At 31.7% G+C, this 18,743-nt stretch overlaps 1 protein-coding gene across 1 annotated transcript in view; it reads left to right on the plus strand.

Annotated features, from left to right (window-relative positions):
- The window catches only part of LOC111033572 (ubiquitin carboxyl-terminal hydrolase 48-like), a 40,788-nt gene extending 22,045 nt beyond the window's left edge, over positions 1-18,743 (plus strand). Inside the window, exons 15-18 of the mRNA XM_022314366.1 lie at positions 3,734-3,943; positions 8,897-9,025; positions 14,915-14,975; positions 17,947-18,743. Coding sequence (XP_022170058.1) covers positions 3,734-3,943; positions 8,897-9,025; positions 14,915-14,975; positions 17,947-17,966 — 420 coding nt within the window. The 3' untranslated portion in view covers positions 17,967-18,743. The remainder of the gene's footprint in view (positions 1-3,733; positions 3,944-8,896; positions 9,026-14,914; positions 14,976-17,946) is intronic.

Here is an 18,743-nt window from a genome sequence, read left to right on the forward strand (position 1 = left end):
GGTTTTAAAAAACGAGATAGTTATATTTATATTTATATTGTATATATGTTTATTGAGGCTTGAGCTGAACACCACTGCCGTCGGTACCTACCCTATCTGTATAGCGTAATTGGCGATCGTAAAACTTGATAATTTTCTCGTGAGAGCCGGCAAAAAGACTGAGAGACATGCGGAAAGACATTATAATAATAGGACTCTTCTCTCGGCGCAGACACTGATGGTGAATATTCCAGTAATAAAGCCATCGCGCCTGAGATGCATGCATTATTATATTGTAAGAGGAGACTGCTGCTGCACCACTCGCGCCTGTAATCATGTGCCAAATCGTAAACTTCCCATTTATACACATATACATACTAAGACCTTAACTGTGGCATTATAATTACCTGAACCCCGGCAAACAAATCAGAACAAGTACCTACAATAAAGTCGGACGTTAAACCCCGCCGGAGCGCCGGGGACAAGGACGGGCAAAACGAATAAAAAAAACCAAATATAAATATAAAATACATCCTCGGGGCGTATATGTGCTCGTCTGGACCGTCAAAATAATTACTGTTGTGGTTTACGACCTCGTGCCCAGGTCGGAGGCTGTACAGGCTGGAGGGTTTTCCACTCGCTGAGTTCGGTCCGTTTCTATATTTTTATTTTTTCTCATCTGTTTGTTGCTCATCTTAAACTTCGCTCAAGCTCAATTCTACTCCGCATAGTAGTGTTATTGACATAACGTGGGGTAAAGGTTACTGGGTATAATGGTTCTCCCAGGTATAATAATAGAAACTTTAATAGAAATTTCGAATAGAAAATTTGTTGTAATGGTGCGTTGGCTTAAAATTAAAAAAAGATTTACACATTTAATTATCACCTCAATGCCATTTAAAGTCTAACCTTAAAACAATATATTTATTTTAGGTCAGTGGAAAATCGGTAGTTACTCGAAAATAACTGTTCAATGATTAATATTGTTTATGATAAAAGTTCTTTTAGTTGTCCTTTTTTATGTAAAACTGTATATAAATATTTTTACCAATTAATAAAAAATGTAATAAAACAAGAACGTGTTGTTATGCTTATTCAGGTAAATTTGCAGGCTAAAATCTTAAGATCTTAAGATATCCTATTTTGTAGTTAGGTACCCGATAAGAAATATTTTCGTACATATAGGTGTATAATACCATTAATTTTATCATGGCTCGCGTGTTTATTGAAATTTTTGAGGGCACTATCTATTTAAGACATTCTTTATTGAATATTGAATTATTTAATTACAAAATATTTTAACATCAGATTCTCTCGTTTAGGTATCAATTTAAAATAGTCATCTCTTATCCGTTTTAGTAAGTTTTGTTCACACAGCAGCAACTACTGACTTCTATTTTTAAAATGTAATAAATAATAATAATATTATTATTGCCTTTAGTAATTTGCTTTGAATCTTTGATGACTGAGCTCTTTTCAATTATTCATTCTTACTAAAAATGTATAGAAATAATTTTTTTTTAAAATTTATTCAGTGATTATGCAGTGCTACTTCGTTTATCGTGCTACATATTAGAGCTTATTTTTAAATGTCAAAATAAACAATACAAATTGTTCATAAAATATTATATTATGTATTTATGCATATTACACGTAAGATACATAGAATATTATGGATATTTCTATACTTGATTCAATATATGTGTGTTATATTTTGTGTTAATGAATTTGAATTTTGGATTAAAAACAAAAACATTAAATATTATTATTTTCCACAGTGAAATAATTAAATTTTATACACGTGGAATAAAAACTATTGTTTTATCTTAAGAAATATATTACGGTTGTTATGTATGTAGACAGTTTTGAACAATTTATCCTGTAATGCATCGATACCTATTGTTTGTATTCGATGTATATACTTGTTAGGTCCACACTGTCGAAACGGAAAATTATAAGCTTGAAACGAGAGTCTGTGTACCAATAGACGTTATAGTACAAAGTTAAAGTTATTTTAGTATAATACTAAAATAATTTATGAAACCATCGCTCATTTATTATTTAAGGTGTTATTTGTTGCTTTTCACCGATTTCTACCTATACTCTCAGTGTTTAATTTTTTTCTTTGAGACCAGTTAACTCGCCGCGCAGCCATAAATATCGATACTGATTCCCCCAATTGAACTCTAAACAAAAATAAATACTACCGAAACATAGTAATTAACCCATGGGTTCTATGCGTTATAATCGCCAGGTTGGTTGAAAAATAATCGTTCTAATAAAATGTTTAAATCCTCGTTGTTGCCCAGGCAGAAGCAGCATCGGCAGTATCTTTTAGATATCGGACGGGTCGCAGCTTGCGGCTGTGTACGCCTTCCGAGTTCTGAAGTGGATATAGTTTATAATTATGAGTGTATATGCATTTTGTATTTATAATATATAATATGTTATGATGATAATAATTTCTCTGCGCGTACCTGTCGTCTTCGTTATAATTTTTTCAATATTTTTTTACGCCCCGGTTAAACATAGTTCTGATAATCGACAGGAACAGAAGCAGGAAATCTTTTTTTCTCTCTGTGATTAAAAATAACTTACTATCTATGATACAGTTGCTGTGTTTATTTTGCTATACCTACTTGTTTTCGAGTTAATTTAATTTTTATACTTGTGTGTACACCGCTATACAATTGACGACATATTGGCGTGGTGTAGTTCAAAAAAAAAATTCACGTATTGGTACTTGGTACATCCATTACAATTTAATTTTAATTTTATCTGTAAGGTTACTTGCCTTGTATACCATGACTGATTAATATGAATTAAATACAATATGTTTAAAATACTAAAAAAAATACACTAAAATATACTAGTAGTTACATTGATCCAAATTACTCACAATTTATTGACAGACCGTAATAATTATCGTAGTATTGATTACTATTTATATAATTGTACATTTGTACAGTTTCTGAGTAAGTGTGAAATTGTTTTCGTTTTAACACGACTCGAGGGTAACATGTGAATAAATCAAAAGCACGTATAATATAATTTAAAAAGTAAACACTATGGGAGGAAAAAATAAAGCGAGAAATTCCTGTTGCCATCGTGTTTGATTTATTATCAATAAGTGTTGGTTAGGTAGATGAAAGATAAAATAATAATGCATGCACTTTTTATATTATTTTCACGACGGCCGTGGTGGCTTTAGCAATGCGCGTCATTGTTTATTATACAAAATATATTTGCCTATGATTTCTTAAACGTTAATGTAGACTACTGTTACAGAAGCAATTGTTGTTCGTTTCGGTCGCCCAGTTAATAATTTTCGGGATTTTCATCTTAATGCTGCCTTCTGTCCACGTGTGTGTATGTCGAGCGCCATGTGTAATAAATTGTCTGTCATTTTACCAGCACTAGCGAATAATCGAAAGGGTCTGATACAAAGGCACAGACCGTAATAATTAGGAATGTCGTGTGTATGTATAATATACCGATAGGGCGTGATTTTATCTCAGCTCGTAAAATATGACTGTATATGACTTTATTACCGACCCGTGTATACATATATTATCCACTATAACTTTGTCATGCCGCCGCACCGGTGACGTGCCAGTATATATGAGGTACATACGCATATAATACATGTAGATATATTATTTGCATACCAACTGCAGCTTTGGAAAACAGTTGCAAGATGTTTTTGTGTCGCTGAATGATATTTAAAATACTAAATTGTGCGTTTGGTTCACAGGATGAGTTATGGGGCAACTGTTCGAAGAAAATTAAACTGGATACGGCGTGCCTGAACGGCACTAGTGGCTCTGCAACGGCCGCCGCTCCCACGTACGTCAACAACGGCGCATTAGAGTTGGGAATCAGAAGAAGTGCTCGAAACCGAAGGCCTAGGGGTGAATTGATTGTGGTTTCTTCCAACGACACGTTGCTTGATCTCAAGATGAAGGTAAGCCGGTTATAATAATTTGCTACTGTCGTAGTATTTGTTGTTGCACACTGTTCGATTGTTATTATACAATTATGTAAACCGTGAAAAACTTGTGTGCACAGTAATAACACTACTGAATTGAGCTAAGTCATATACGATTATTGTTGGTGTGACTTGGAGTAAAAAAAAATATTGTTTAAAATGTAAAAATGTGTGTAGGAGTTAATAATTACAATCCGAGTAAAATCGTTAAATCTGCATATTTTGTTGGCTACACCATTAGCTGATAAGTAGTTAAAAACCCTAGCTAACTAAACCTATACGAAAATATAGTATAGATATACTGTCGTCGAATGAATGCGATTATTGACTGAGGTACCTAAACGAATTGTACACAGATCAAACAATTGTAAAAAAAAATAAAAAATGCTCATAAAAATTATAAGAAAACCTCGATTTTCGATAGTACAGTGACAATATGACCATTTAAAATTATTTTTCCATAAATCTATTATTATCTCTAGTAGGTATCTATCATATATTTTTGTATCTTGATAAAATATAAAAGATATATTTTATATCTGTATCCTGTATAAAAAATATTGTGATACATATATTATAAATATTATTTTTTAGGAAGAATATTGAGTGACCATAATATGATTCTATATATGCTCTCAAATTATATGATGTGATTTGAATTGTGTATTCTATAATTTATTTTTACGAGTGTACCAGGTACAGTGAATTTACTTAAATATCATATTAGACAATAAATGCTTAAACAAATAAACAGTAGTAACATTAGGCCTTAAAGTTCAAGGTTTTATGACATTATTTTATAAGTGCCTAAAAAACTAGTTTAAATGCAATGTTAATCTACGAGTATAACGTTTTATAGGAAAAAATGTTGATACATTCTACTCGATTTTTGTCATAAAATAATTGATTATTAGTTATTACGGTTACCATTAAACTAAAATGCATACTTGTGAGTTGTGATAACGTTAGAATACTTAAGATTCTCCATCACAGAAATCGTATTATATCTGTGCGTGTGTGTGCGTCGTATTTATTACAATTTAATTTGACAAGAGTAATTGAACTAGACCGGTTTAAAGTTTTTACGATACTTTTATAAAATTCCAACAATTGAAATAATTATTTTGTTTTATTAATATAATTACGTCTGCACATACATCATACAATATCGAAACAACGCATTAACATTTTCTATGTGTAGGTACCATAAACCTCACATAGCACTAATCATTATTTATCAAATGAAGTATTAATATTTGGTGTTAAGACTTAAAACAACTCATATTAAGAAAGTTTTTAAAGAATCAAAATAATATTCAAGAGTTTCAATACTTTTAATAAATAAACCATAATATGAAACGTTTGTTTATATAAAATTCGAATTCTACTAAAATGTACATTACACCTGCAGGTATCAATGCTTATAATCTATATTGTATATTCAAGCAAAGTCATTTTGAAAGACACATGTTAGCTAAACTTAGTCCTTGGTTATTATACTAGACGTGTATTCACACACTTCAACCCATTTCATCTTCCTCGTTTTCTCAGTAAAGTCAGTTGGTTAGAACTTGACAGCTTTGAACATTTCAAAACTTCAAGCTTAATGCAATTGTGTTGTAGAATCTTGTCGGAGACTTGTTCGCGTGTGTATGTGGCTGACATTCTAAAGTCAATAATATTTTTGTTTAAAGTAGGTACTTTCAACTACGACCAACTGTGGTATAAAATTGTGTGGTTCGAATTTGAATTTGAATTTTCTGTTATAGATAAGTACTTTTTGAGGTTCCCTCAAGTAATGGTTTTGTGACAAATACGTTACTGATTTCGTCAAACTCAAAAATATTTATTGGAATGCGGAATAGATTTCAATGTTTGGCCACTATGAGGTTGTTATAATCATTACGGGTTCAGAAATTTAAAGGTGTGAAACGAGAATGATACTCGTTTATTATTGTGGGAGATACATGATCCGTGTGCGGATGGCTTTATATATTATAAATTTTCTTTATGCGTGCTTGGACAACCCACAATAGCCAAAGCCGTCGTGGTGAAATTTATATTATTATTGTGTTGTTATTCTATACTATATATTGAGTCATTAAAAACACGGGGCGAACTCGCGCAGACTGCAGTCGAAGTAGCAGCGCTACAGGACGCCCCGGGCAGAATATTTCGCGACGCGCTGGTGGCGTTTAACTGCCGCCGCCGCAATCTTGGTTTTTTATGTTGATTTTCCCTTCCTCTTGCCATCTACCACCACCACCATCACATCACCTCGACTGAAACAATTGTTTTTTACGACACGCACTTATTATGGGCGGCGTAGAACGGCAAATGGAAAACTCGACCAATGTAACCACTTTAACGCGACCGCAGTGATTATCGTACCGAAGAAAACGCTAAATTATATTATCGACTAGAACCGGCAATGATATTATTTGATTATCAGTCGTCAATGTTGGCCACAAACTTAGGAGTGTTTAATAATTGTATTTAAATATTGTAATATGCATTCCGAAATGTTTTTCAGTCTACACAATCGTCAGTTGATAGGAGGCTATATGGTTGTAATTTTATTCGAATAAAAACGCAGTTGTATACTCGATATGAGAATAAGTGGTAAATAAATCTCAGGTCCTATTTTTGTGTCTAACGGATAACTATGTCAATTCTCAATGGTAATATCATAATATAATCCCTCTAGGTACCATATGTGACATACATTACAGTATCACTTAATATATACTATTTGAAATGTAAACGCTGTGAAACAACAACTTTTAAACTTTGAAATATTAAACCGGGTATTTTTTTATATCAAACATAATAGTATATAATTTATTGTAATAAACATTTTCAGGCAGCCTGTAATATTAAAAAAATATTATTCCTATTCTTAAACGAAAATATTTTATATTGACAATAACAACTATTTTAAAGATTTTTTTCTGTTTTATTGAATTTGTAGTTCTAAAAATATTTTGATAATATCCATAATTATCAATCGTGTTTTAAGATAGTACTGAGCGCTATATTTATTTTTCAAATTATATAAACTTTAAATTGTAATTTAAAAATTCAATTTAAATTATTCGAAGTATATGATTATGATCTTATATACTTAACAACGAAATATTTTTGAACTATTTTTGAACATTACAGTGACTTAATGTTCAGAAATTGTATTGTAAGTGCAACTTGGTCTAGTCAAATCGAAGATCTATTTTTAAGAATTATTCTTGACTATGTTCGTTTAAAATCAACTAAATATAATTTAAAATTTATTTTAATCGTTTCTAATATTTATAAAGACGTAACTGTAATTACTCTACTCGGACCGTCTTAATTGGTATAATTTATAAGAACGTTATCAACTGAGCGGGTAATCCGCCGGAGACAAATCCGTTTGAGGGATGCAAATGTCGAGTGAGCAAATGGTAATAGTGTTAGGAGGGTGTGTAGTATGTGTATTTAAGCGCCGAATTCGTTATCATAACTGCTGCTGCTACTGCTCGGACCCTTAGCAGTTGACTGTTGAGGGAGGAGCGAGGGAAGAGGAAATATTAATGACGTCAGGCTGGACCAAAGGACGACAAAAAACAGTTTACCGTTCTATTATTAATCTAGAACATTCAGATGAAGGTTAGGAGAGGGTTAAATGACCGTAAGTGCTGGCCCCGACAGCAAAACCCCCTAAGGCCGAATAGCTTTTTACTGCGAAGAAGTCACCCTTTCCTTCTATCTCACCCTCTCGCTCTTACCAATGCACCGTCTCGTCTCTCTTCCATCCAATCTCCACTCGGTATATCTTTAATCATAATTCAAAGGTTTTACACACACTGTGTATATACGAGAGAGTGTATCGGACACCGGGCGGACGTGATTAACTGCTCTGCGAAATTGTAACTGTGTGTTAGAGTGTGAACTTTACCCGAGAGAACTTTCCCACCCTCTGAGCTAAATTGGCTGGACATTGGATAACTCAGAACCCTTTTAATTTTTTTCGCTTATAAACTTGATGCAACACACTAAACTTATTCATTCGATTTTTTCTACCATCGCGTTTTGTTTGACGTTTTAATCGTTGCCGTGTGAACTTTTCAAATGTCATTTTTCGTATGTTACTACTTCTATGTTATATGCCGTGCGCTTATTATTCATGTGTCTTGTTGTACACTTAATTTTCTACGACTTAATCATTTAACTATAAATCCGTAACAATAAAATGTACTTACGGAGAAAACAGACTGACCAGAGTTTACTTAGCACCTGCAATCAACTAACTAGCTGACATTGATTAACTGATATATTCTGAGATTATAGAAAATCAAAATCCACAGGCCTTTAATCCTTCTCCGGGATTATTTTAATTGCACCCGACAATAAAAACATTACATTTTGTCCGGGCTAGTCGTGGCACAAGTGTCATCCACTAACAATTCTGCATACTGTCTTAACAAATGTCAATTTGGGGGGGGGAGGGTATTGATCACCGTAAGTTTTGTTTGTTATTTTTTTTTACGTATATACAAATGTCTTATTTTCTTTAATTACTTAACACAAAGAATGTTTACTATATGTAATAAAATAATATTATATGTATTACGAGTCCCTACTTAGTCATGATCATTATGTGTCCGTGATAATGATAGTTATTGTATAGATACTAATTGTTAATTGACAAAAAAAAAATACTATATTTATATTACTTCTCATTCTATTATAATATTTTTGAATGTATTTTAATACATTTTGTTTAGTATCATAACATTATAATTGTTTTGTTGTGCAGCTGTGATTGTCAAATTAAAAATAGATAAACATAATTGGACAGCATATTGATTCATTTTTCAAATTACATTTTATAATAAACTGCAAAACGAGTTTATTAACGGTGATTTAAATGTTGACGTTTTGTGTTCGCAGATCATGGGCGCATTCAACGTCATGCCCAATGATCAGCATCTGAAAACAGCGGAAGGTGTTAGGTTGGATGATAATGAAGCTACATTGGCTGACCTAGAAATTCTTCCTGATACATTAATTCTAGCAAAGGTAAGCAGAATTTATTGACTAATCATCAGAAATATTTTTATTAAAACTTAATAGTTAAGATAAATTTAATGAAAATTAAATTTAACTAAGTAAAAAAAAATATATCTATATTTATAATATTTATTATTAGTAATAATTTATACCTTAAATTTCTATTGGTAGTTTTTATTACGATTATGCTATACCTTTAAATAACCTCTTTACAGTATCACCTATAATCAATTACCTATTGATAAAGGTGTCACCCAATACGTATTTGAGCTCCCATATCCGAATGAATGTTAACAACAAATATAATAATAATAAAAAAAACATAATTGTAAAATTAATTTATTCTTCATTTATTTTGTTGTACGTCGGTACATGCTGTTATTATACATTTTAATAGGTACTTATTACTTCGAGGTGGTTAAAGTTATATTTGCATTATAAATACTAAACAGATTAATAAAATATAAATAATTAAAGTGAAATATGAACTTATGGTTATGATTTGAACTGAAATATTGCCATATTGCAAACAGTATCTGGAATATAAGTAAATAGTTGTTTCTATGTATTGTGTGTGGCTTGAGAATATTTGGAATATATTTTGTAAAGTATTTTTTTTAAAAGATATCCCGGTGAAGTGAATGGTTGCCACAGATAGAGTTAAGCTCTCGAACTGATCAGGATAATATTACTATATTTATTGACCTTTCTGCTGCTTAAATGTTGACAATGATTTATTTGTCCTCTGAAATATAAGTATTTTTTTTTATACAACAAACCCACTAGATATCAAATAATCTCCAACCAAGTTTATTGTAATGCGTAACGACTTTTAATGTATGCTTACTTGATACCCTGAGTTTTCACATCACACATAATTATCTAGGACAATTAAAATATGAAATTATAGTTTATCTATAAAAAAAACATAGTAAGGAAATACACTTTATACTCACATCATCGTATGTGTCTTCCTGTGGTTTCTATATCTACGTAATTAATTAGTTAAAAATGATTTATCCAATAATTCTGTGCAATATTTCGATTTTACATAACAATATCAAACGCAATATATGTTCTAATTGGCATAGTTTCAATACTTATAGAAAGAACTAAGAGCGGGATGAACCTATAGAATTTAGCGAAAGCCACTATCGCACTCAGATTACCAATAACGTAATAATAATAAAAATAAAAGCTTGAAGTTGTTACATACCATTATAGGTAAATGTAACGGGTGTGGCTATGGTAGATGTGTGAACGCGGTTTAATTAAATTGTTATCGGTGCAATGCATCTTGAAGTTTGGTTAAAGAAATCAACTTGTGGATCAGCCATATGTGAAATTTCAGTTTTTGATTTGGAAGGGATACATATTTTAATAAAAATCGACCCGTGGTGCTTTGCTCCCTCATGCCTGTTTTGGATACCTACAAAATGTATTACCTTATGTGATATAATATTTCATAATATATTTATTATTAAAATAGTATAGCAGTACAAAACTGAAAACTTGAAGACCCTTTAGATCGCAGACTGTGTTTTAAACAAATTATTAAATTCATAAACCGTTAAGCAATAGCGTTATGAGTTATGAATAACAAAGGCGGGGATTGAAATAGAAGTATTTAACGTCGTAATGCGGCTATTGCACTAACAAAAATCAATTCTAAAAACAGTTAACACACTAATAATCAGTAATATACCTACCATTATACCTATTATATTCGTAATAATATAATTATTAAACCTATATTATGTCGTGTGTGTTGATGCGGTATCGGCGGTATCTACTATGAAAAACATATCAATAATGAATTGTTGTTTAAACTTAAGAAAATAATATCTTCAAAGTTTACTTTATAGATTTTATAATTAATATAGGATTTAATACTTAAATTACAATACAAATTTTTAGAGGGGCTGAGCCCCCCTATGCCCTTGTGAATATGGTGGTAGCAGAAGAAACAAAAGTCGATATTGATAGTCAACGTTTATCGTGTTGATGTATTATTATCAGCTGATGTTTGAAACTTATTGTATACAACTATTAAACCTAGCTCCGTTGATTTGATGGGAAATTTAAAAGAATATAAAATAATAATATTTAAGTTGTTTTTGGATCGTTTGTCTGGAAATAAGTTTTTTTTTAATTGCGTTCTTCGACGCCGCCATCATAATACGATTACCCGCGTATATAATGCATATCATATTACATGCATCGAAAATCGGTTGCGGTACACCACCGCCATTTATCGCGCACTCCGATTATATTATAATGGATGACTTGCACGTCAAATGATTCGTGAACACCACACTCCGGCGATTCACCTGCACAACCCAAAGCACACAGTGCTATTACATCTTTTAATAAATATTCAACAGTTCGGGTATTGCAGATGATGTGTATTGTTTCGAAAACAAAAAAAAAGCTTAAGGTAGATATGTCCATGGGTACTTATATATAATATAATAACGATCGAGTTGATCTGTCGGCAGCTGAATTGAATGGGTTCCGATTGAAATAAACTATTTACTTTGGTTTTTTTTTCACCGATGGCAACGCGTTTTCGTCTTCCGTTATTTTTTCTGTGTACGTATCTACTGAAACGCGATCGTGTCTGGTACCCGAGACACGTGCTCCGTGAATTACCAGGTTAGTTTTTTTTCCGTTCGTCTCCGGAATCCCCGAGTATAATAATTGCCCGGTGCTCCATTTACTTTGGTGTGTATGTGTTTTTTCCTTCCAACCGGCGGCCGGCCATCACCTGCCTTAAACAAACAATAATAATTCGTGGCATTTATAGCTTCCCTTTTTTTTATCACTCATACCAAATTTATGTATTCAAATTATATGTATGCATTAATTTGTTTACACCGTCGTTGGACGATGACAAGTATCTTATTATAATTGATATTTTACATTTTCCATACATACGAAAAAAACCTATCCAAGCCAACGTTCCGTTTTTTACAAATGAAATTACTATGATACTCGAGATATAATATATGTTATTAATATTTTTCCATTTTTATATTGATTAATGCGTTCTCAAAAACGTTAATATTACTTATAAGGCTAAAATAGTTTAATGTTGTTTATTAATTTGCTTATTCCAGATTGTTCTTGTTTAATTTCTGGTCATATTAACTTCTAGATGGCCCTAGTTATTACGCTTTCAGTTTATTGGTTAAAAACAAAAGCATTATATTATACAGTGCAGTCGTTTTGAAATTTTAATAAAATAATTGAAATCGATCATATATATGTACCGTGTTTGGAACTATCGGGGCTTATGATTTCGACGTTAATGACCTGATTGCGAGAGTTTCGTAAAATTTTTGACGTCTTTGTATATACCGTGACGTATTTCGTGTCTCCCGGGACGCCTTGAGAGCCTAACGCGGCGGTAGCCCATGACTCTACTGTGCACGTGACGAGGAGGTAAAGGGGACAATGGCCTTTTTTTTTTTTGTTAGAAGGTATACATACGCGCTCGTGTGTGCTCGGAAAGCACTGCAGATCAACCTACCGTATACCGCGTAACGGGTTGACACCATATGCACACGTAGGGCGCTTTCGCTCTCCCGAATAAACTATCTCTCTCTCTCTCTATATATATATCAGCAGTTTGATCCCGAAAAACGGTACATGTGCGTCCAGACCTCCAGGCTCGTTCCCACGGCGTCGACTTGTCACCCATATATATATATATACATGCATGTACACATGTGCCATCGTCGTGATAATATATGAAGTGTAGAATACAAAACCGTTCACGCATCGGCGCCATGTGTACGGCACGCATATATATAGTATATTATATAGTATATAGTATATATATTATGTACCCTCCGAGTGTGTGTATACTGCTCGCCGAAAGAGAGGAGCAATGATAATATTTAATTATAATATATAGGAAAAAAAATAAATAAAAAAATTACTTAACAACAACCCTTAGACTGCCGGAGTAAATCGTCTAATGGGTTAATGAAACGATGACTTCGCCGCCCACTAGAGGTGTGCTCGCGTGGAGGTTTCTTCTTAAACGTTTTTTTTCCATCTGTATATTAATAATATAGTTTCTCTCGCCGGCTTGTACGAAATATTAAATTGGCCGTGTCTAATTGAAAATTATTTAAATTGCCGTTTTTTTTTCTATTCATAATAATAGGATGTTATCATCGCATCCCTCACGTCGCCAGAGCAGAAAGACCACACATACGTGATATTAATACCTAATATGTCTACTGTACATGCAGTATTGGAATTATAAGTCACCATGTGTGAATACTTTATTTTACTAATAGGTTAGCCGAAAAAAAAATTAATTGTTTATAAGTTTTTTCCTTACAGAAACGACTATATTAACTACACTTATTTATACACCCACCGCCTACGTACTATGCGTGTCCAAACGGGATGTTTTGTTTAAATATTAAATATCGGTCAACTTTAACTATTGATAATATGTAATGAGGTCTAGACTGTTGTGATATTTATACACTCATCAGTCACCATACAATGTAGGTATTCATAGGTAAATATATTATAGGTGCATTATAACGTGCAAATATTATTATTATTGCTATTTCCCCATCTATATATTATGTTCAATTTAATAATTTGAAGTCATTTCAGGTCATAAATTAAATTCGCTTATTTCCTAACTTAATGTCTTAAATTGAACAAACCAAAACATAATCGGATAAACTATAGTCTTAAATATAATAGTACCTACCTATAACTTTTTAAAATCTCCATCAGTAAATTTTTTGTTGTAGAATATATAAAATCAAAATAATTTTTCGTATACAATATGATATTATGATATCATTGAAATCAAATTTAATACCATCCATTACAGCGACCTCCTAGACACCTAATGTACAGTAGAGCGACATCCACTTACCCGCTTTTTGATCGTTAAAAAATTGATCTAAGTCAAGAGTACCTAGCTTATTTTTATGATTTTTTAAAATAACCCCATTTTTTGAAGTAAGACTCGTTTGAAAAGTATCTATAAAAAAAAATAGAATTAAAAGAGTACCTTTTTAAAAATGCTCATAAAACATTTAAAAGAAGTCTATACCTAGCCTAGGTAACCTAGGTAATTTTTGAATTCAAAATGTTCTTTTACGACTAGTTCAACTTAATTTAAAACAAACATATTGAGATTTAAAATAATTTAAAAAGATAAACTATATGATATCTAAATATTTTTAAAACAGAAAAATTCTATTTTCAGTATTGAAAAAATAAAAAAGAATACTTATATTATGCTGTTACACTCCCCATAGCATATCAAATTTATGTGTAAGCAATACAAAAGTGTATTATCTCGCCATACATTTTTGAAACACCAATCACGTGTTTTTGTTCTGAAGTGCGCTTTACCTCTGCTCATCTGACACGGTATATTCACATTATTATCAGCATTTAGCTTATGTGTTTGAATATTATCGCGTAATCATGTCAATTATCGTGTTTAAAAAAGACGGTGGTGTAAAATTTAGTTTAAATAAAGTTTTTAATATGACTACTACGAAAAAATCTTATAACAATTTGTAGGTATACACGTAAAATATTGTCCTTACTAAATATACTTAGAGCTATTTTTGCAATGAGTATTTAGTAAATTAACAGTCATAGATATGAAGTCAAAATAAATACATTTTGGGGAGTTGGCTACTACCAATAATAATTTACTACTTTTATTCTATAATGATGTTGGTACGTTTAATTATAGTACCTACTTAAATAATCTAATGTTTGCAGAATTTTTAGACCTATTCCGTTCTCTAGGGTATTCTACTGAACTTATAAAAATATACTACTGTACAATATTTTCAATGTTTAAAAACCGTTTTCCATTTTAAATAAATTTTTTTTTTACAGTTTGACGAACCTACTGAAGATCTGCCAGAATTCGTCGCCGAGGAAGAAGCTGGTTTCAAAGGTTAGTTGTTCACATGCATTAATTTTTTTAAATATAAAATCGAACCGTAACGGATTGTCCCTTAGAAAGATTCGTTTTTAAACTAGATCATACTATATAGTGTGACAGAACGATGATGGAATGTGAGAAAACACTTTGGTGGCTTTAACACTCATTTGTACCGCATAATATAAGGGGACATTATATGAGCTATTATTGTTCGGATGTGCCAGCTTCCTGTGTTTGTATTTCTTGACGCGTTTTTTTTTCATTTCACACGCATTGTTATATACGCATTGAGATTGAATTAAAACTATTAATTACTGACGCTATGTCTTTATTACCATTACTTACTTAACTAACTAACACATCGTACATAATTCTGTAACAATTTTTTATTCTGAACATAGTCTTAGTTAAATAATCGAATCGTATAGTATTTCGGTAAAATAGTGTTTTCTCTTCATTAAATTTTTTGATGCTGTACTATCCTGCATACGAATGCTCATCACATCATCACATTATTTATTATCATATATCTTCCACGTTATAATAATATTGTACTTCTATTAAATGTTTCGTTTCTCTCGTAAATAGAATATTTCACATTCTAATAGTCATGCGTAACTGATTGCGCCGGGGTTCAGCACAACAACGAGTATTGTATTAAAATTGACACTAACTTAAAACGGTATGAAAAATAAAAAATCATGAGGCAGTTTCGTTGCAGTGCTTTAAAAAAAATAAAAAACCTAACTTGATAGGTAGACAAATAAATTCCCTTATAATTTCCGAATGTGCGTGCGTCTGTGTGTCTGTACATATATATAGTTCAGTGGACACGCTCGTATTCTTGCGGAGAGCTGTTGACATTGGACAACAACGACGACGTCGACGATGACGGCATTATTATATTGCCTCTGGGTATTATATACAAAGCCGCAATCGCGTTTCCACCTGATTATTTCCGTTTTGACTTTTAACCCACTATAGACTTATTATTATTATTATTATTATTATTATTATTATTATTATTACGAGAAGCAAGACCGCGGTGACCACCCGAATTCGAAAAATCGTAATCACGTAAAACGAGACGGCGGAAGTCATGATGCATATATGTAGGTACATTATAATATGCGTACGTTGGTTGTTGTTGTATTATTGAAATTCTTGCGGGAGGACAAGAGGCGGTGACGGTGCCGCAATTACCGCAACGCATAATATCATCGTAATCATCATTATGTCGCGGCCGTGTCATTTCCGGTCGGTACACACACTCCCCGCTACTGTCGGCCTGCTTCTTCCCCTCATCTTATGGTCTCGGCATGCGGGGTAATAACGTCAAAAACTTTCCCGAGTCACGTCACTCAAAGTTGCTTTAAAACGCTCAACACTATAATACCTATGTATATATTTCGAAGCTGGGAACTAACTAATACCTACTTAAAATTTTACGATTCAAATTATTTTTTTATGGAAACTTTAAATTTGATTTTTTCTTTGGCTAGCAGTTAGTTATTATATTTTACTATTTAATTTTGACCTATCTTCTTTTAATTAACAATTGAAGTTTTTAGTAGGATGTGAGTTATGAAATTATGGATACACACCAAATTAAACTAATATTAAGTGTGAACGCGATGGGGTATGCTTAAGTAGAAATGTTAGTGATAAAAATAAGTTTACCATATTTGAGATCTATTTTAATACAAAATATATCCACAGTTAAAAGAAACACTAAACATTGTGTTTGTAAAATAATAATTTTGATTCAAATGTAGAATCTAATTGAGATTTGGGATCATCTATACTCTATAGTATTCTATACTAAAACTCTTGCCTAAGACCGCATAACGAATCTTACAGAACGACAAATAATTTAAGCTGTAATATTATAATTTATAATATCGAGAGTTTATTATATTATATTAATGTTATGCCAACAGGATTTGAGTCTTGTCACCGGTGTCCGTATACAGTATACACTATACAGTCATCTATATTCTATAATATATTATACTCTATATAGCCGCCCAATTAGCGCCATTCGAATTCAGATCTCTCCGTATTGTATGTGCGTATCGTGTAAAGTAATATTTATTTTTTTCCTCCGACACACGCACACATACAGTAATCGCGTCGTGTACACCGTACCGTACTCGGGCTATCCTAGACTCTTGTATACCCGTTTTTATCGTCAATTAAACTAAGAAACCCTGTACAGTATACACGATGTATGTACATAACGTATATAATATGTGTTTAGCGACCGTAAATCTGCAACGATAATAATCATGATATTAATAATATGACGTGCGCTGCTGCGCGAACATATTCGCACCACTATATTATTATATTACATACGTGCAATTCACGTGGGACCCGACGACGATGCATGATGCACTTGGCCGTTTGTAGTTATTATTTTTTTTGTCCCTTCTTCTACTGCTGTTCCTTCGGTGCGTTTTATTTTCTCTCCGACATCGTTAACAATTTAATTCATTATTATTATTATGATTATTATTGCCCTGACACGTGATGTATATAGTAATAGTTACGATTGGCGTCGTATACCGCGAAAGACCACTGCGCTAAAGTCCCCTGTCCGGCCCGTGTAGATTATTTTCACCTCAATCACTTGGCGAGTCCCCCCCCCCCTGCGTTATACACTCAGCTAACGATTGTAAGCCAATCGCGGCCAGCTGCCGTGTTAAGGATACACCGTCACCGTTAAAAATTGCCCTTTGGATTTTTTTCTTTCAAATTATCATTAAAAATATCGAGCATGACAAATCGGAAACGATAAACATTTGTTTTTAGTAGATTTGTTTACATATATTTCATAATTCCAAGAACCTAACAAATCTATTGAAATAGCCTAATAAATTAATTTGATAATTAACCCCTGCAGTTTACCCTTTCCTCATTTAAAATGTAAATAAAACGCTGAAATTGTAAGTAATAATATAATTTAATATTTTTTTTTCAGGTACTGAGCTCATGAGTTGAAAGATCCGAATTGAAATTTGTACAATAAAGAAATATACTATATATATATTAATAATATTAATATATAAATAATATATATATTATATATTATATATAACATAAATTGAAAAAATCCATATGGCTAGATAATTTATTACTTTTATTTATATATATATATATACACACACATCTACGTATGTATATAACAATATTGTATTGAGTTTTAAAGTAGGCGAATATTACTAAATAGTTTTTTTGAACACTTATGTATACATAATATTAGTGTTTATGTTAGTATTTATTTCAGGCTAAATCGTTAAAACAATTATATTTTTATATTATTTAAAAAAATGTTTTTAAAGGCTTTTTTTTAGACAGGGATATTTAAATTTATTTGTTTACTTCGAGTTAATTTATATTTGTGTAAGAAATGCGTGTGTTGATCATTTTAAAATATTGTCATCTCTCCGCCAATTGACGTCATCGTTGTGAAGCCGCTGGAGAGGAATTCGTTTCAAACTTTTATTGTTATATCGTAATTTTTAATTTATTATTATTATCATTATCATATTATAGTATTGTATATAAATATTTTTTTTTTGATAGCAACAAGACACTAAAAAGTTTTAATGAGATATTATGTGTGTTGCGTGTGTTATATGATAATGAATTACTTACTATTTTTGTATCTTGCTTTGATGTTAAATTTTCGCACATATATACTTTGTGTGTGAAAATAAAAATAATTTTTATTATAATAATAAAGAACAGGAACAAAACGATACCAAAAAAAAAAAA

This window comes from Myzus persicae, unplaced genomic scaffold, assembly GCF_001856785.1.
Source record: "Myzus persicae strain clone G006 unplaced genomic scaffold, MPER_G0061.0, whole genome shotgun sequence".
In the NCBI taxonomy this organism is placed as follows: domain Eukaryota; kingdom Metazoa; phylum Arthropoda; class Insecta; order Hemiptera; family Aphididae; genus Myzus; species Myzus persicae.